This window comes from Suricata suricatta, chromosome 12 (genome assembly GCF_006229205.1).
Source record: "Suricata suricatta isolate VVHF042 chromosome 12, meerkat_22Aug2017_6uvM2_HiC, whole genome shotgun sequence".
In the NCBI taxonomy this organism is placed as follows: Eukaryota; Metazoa; Chordata; class Mammalia; order Carnivora; family Herpestidae; genus Suricata; species Suricata suricatta.
Window position 1 is genome coordinate 511,865 of NC_043711.1, and position 1,800 is coordinate 513,664.

Sequence of the window (1,800 nt, forward strand, 5' to 3'; positions counted from 1 at the left end):
GGGGGGGGCCCAGGCCGGGCCGAGCCCCCCTGTGGCTCACGGCCGGCCGCCCGCAGGCCACCATCTCCTACTACCAGCTGATGCACATGCAGACGGCGCCGCTGCCCGTGCACTTCCAGATGCTGTGTGAGAGCAGCAAGCTGTACGACCCGGGGCAGCAGTACGCCTGGCACGTGCGCCGGCTGCAGCGCGGCGAGGAGCCCGACGCGCGCTACGACTTCGAGCCCCACGTCTCCGCCAACACCTGGTACGCCCGGCGGCCCCCCGGGGGCCGGCCCCCCCGCAGTGCCTCTGTGACCCCGTCCTGTCCCCTCCTCCAGGTCCCCGGTTATGCGCACCCGGAAGGGGAGCGGCAGCGGCAGCGAGGCGGTGGGGACAGAGGCCGCCGGCAGCCCCGAGGAGGAAGGTGGGACCACCGAGGAGCTGCCGCCCAAGGACCGCAGGGGTGAGTGCCAGGCGGGGGCGCGGGGGAGGGGAGTGCGGTCTCCCACGGCCCCTCAGCCCTCACCTCAGCCTCCTACTGCAGGTGGACGTGGACACCAGGTGCACAAGTCATGGCCAACCACGACCTCAGACTCCGACAGCAGCCTGGACCCCGGCCCCGGCTCAGGTGAAGGGGCCTGCCTGCCTGGCGGCTGGGGGCAGCCTGGGCGATGGGCCGGCGGCCGTGACCCTCTGGGTCCCTCGCGGCCTGGGGCACCTGATGCCTGTCTCCTGCTCAGGGGACTTCAAGAAGCTGGAGCGGATGTCGTCCAGTGGCACCATGTCATCCAGCGAGGAGCTGGTGGACCAGGACGGCGGCGCGGGGACGCCAGCCTTCGAGCAGGGTGAGGGCCCTGGGCCGGGCGTCAGGGGAGGGGCTGGCCCTGTCCCGCCGCAGAGAGGCTGACTGCCGGCCCTGCCCCGCAGCCGACCTCAACGGCATGTCCTCGGAGCTGCCGGTGGCCGTGGCCGGCAGGCCTTTCCGCCACGTGGGGCTGTCCAAGGCGGCGCGAACACACCGGCTGCGGAAGCTGCGCACGCCGGCCAAGTGCAGGGAGTGCAACAGCTACGTCTACTTCCAGGGTGCCGAGTGCGAGGAGGTGGGTGGGCTCGGGGACACGGGGCCGGTGCTTGGGAAGGAGAGCATCTGGAGACGGAGGGCCCTGGGGAGCGTCCGGGGCTGAGAGCACCAGCCGGCAAAGGCCCGGAGGCAGGACAGCGAGGTGGCAGGAAGGGGCTGGGGTGGCAGGCATGATGGGTACACCCCCCCAGCTGAGGCGACAGAGTGAGCCAGGAGTGATCAGGCTTCCGGGAATGGCTCGAGGGGGTGAGGGTCGGGAGGGGGCTGGGGGGTGCCTCACACGGGCCCCCCCGCAGTGCTGCCTGGCCTGCCACAAGAAATGTCTGGAGACGCTGGCCATCCAGTGCGGCCACAAGAGGCTCCAGGGCCGCCTGCAGCTCTTCGGCCAGGACTTCTGCCAGGCGGCCCGCAGCGCGCCCGACGGCGTGCCCTTCCTCGTCAAGAAGTGCATCTGTGAGATCGAGCAGCGGGCGCTGCACACCAAGGTGACCGGCCCTGGGCGGCGGCGGGGGCTCCGTCCTGGGGGGGGGCGGCGGGCGTGGGCCGTGCTGACCGTGGCCCCCACAGGGCATCTACCGCGTCAACGGGGTGAAGACGCGGGTGGAGAAGCTGTGCCAGGCCTTCGAGACCGGCAAGGAGCTGGTGGAGCTGTCCCAGGCCTCGCCCCACGACATCAGCAACGTCCTCAAGCTCTACCTGCGCCAGGTGGGCCGGTGCCCGCCGAGCCGGGCCGCGGG

At 72.1% G+C, this 1,800-nt stretch overlaps 1 protein-coding gene across 1 annotated transcript in view; it reads left to right on the forward strand.

Annotated features, from left to right (window-relative positions):
• Positions 1-1,800, forward strand: part of ARHGAP45 (Rho GTPase activating protein 45) — an 11,264-nt gene that overhangs the window by 7,065 nt on the left and 2,399 nt on the right. The window contains exons 12-18 of the mRNA XM_029916346.1: positions 57-247; positions 321-445; positions 527-610; positions 723-827; positions 910-1,082; positions 1,360-1,548; positions 1,631-1,771. Coding sequence (XP_029772206.1) covers positions 57-247; positions 321-445; positions 527-610; positions 723-827; positions 910-1,082; positions 1,360-1,548; positions 1,631-1,771 — 1,008 coding nt within the window. The remainder of the gene's footprint in view (positions 1-56; positions 248-320; positions 446-526; positions 611-722; positions 828-909; positions 1,083-1,359; positions 1,549-1,630; positions 1,772-1,800) is intronic.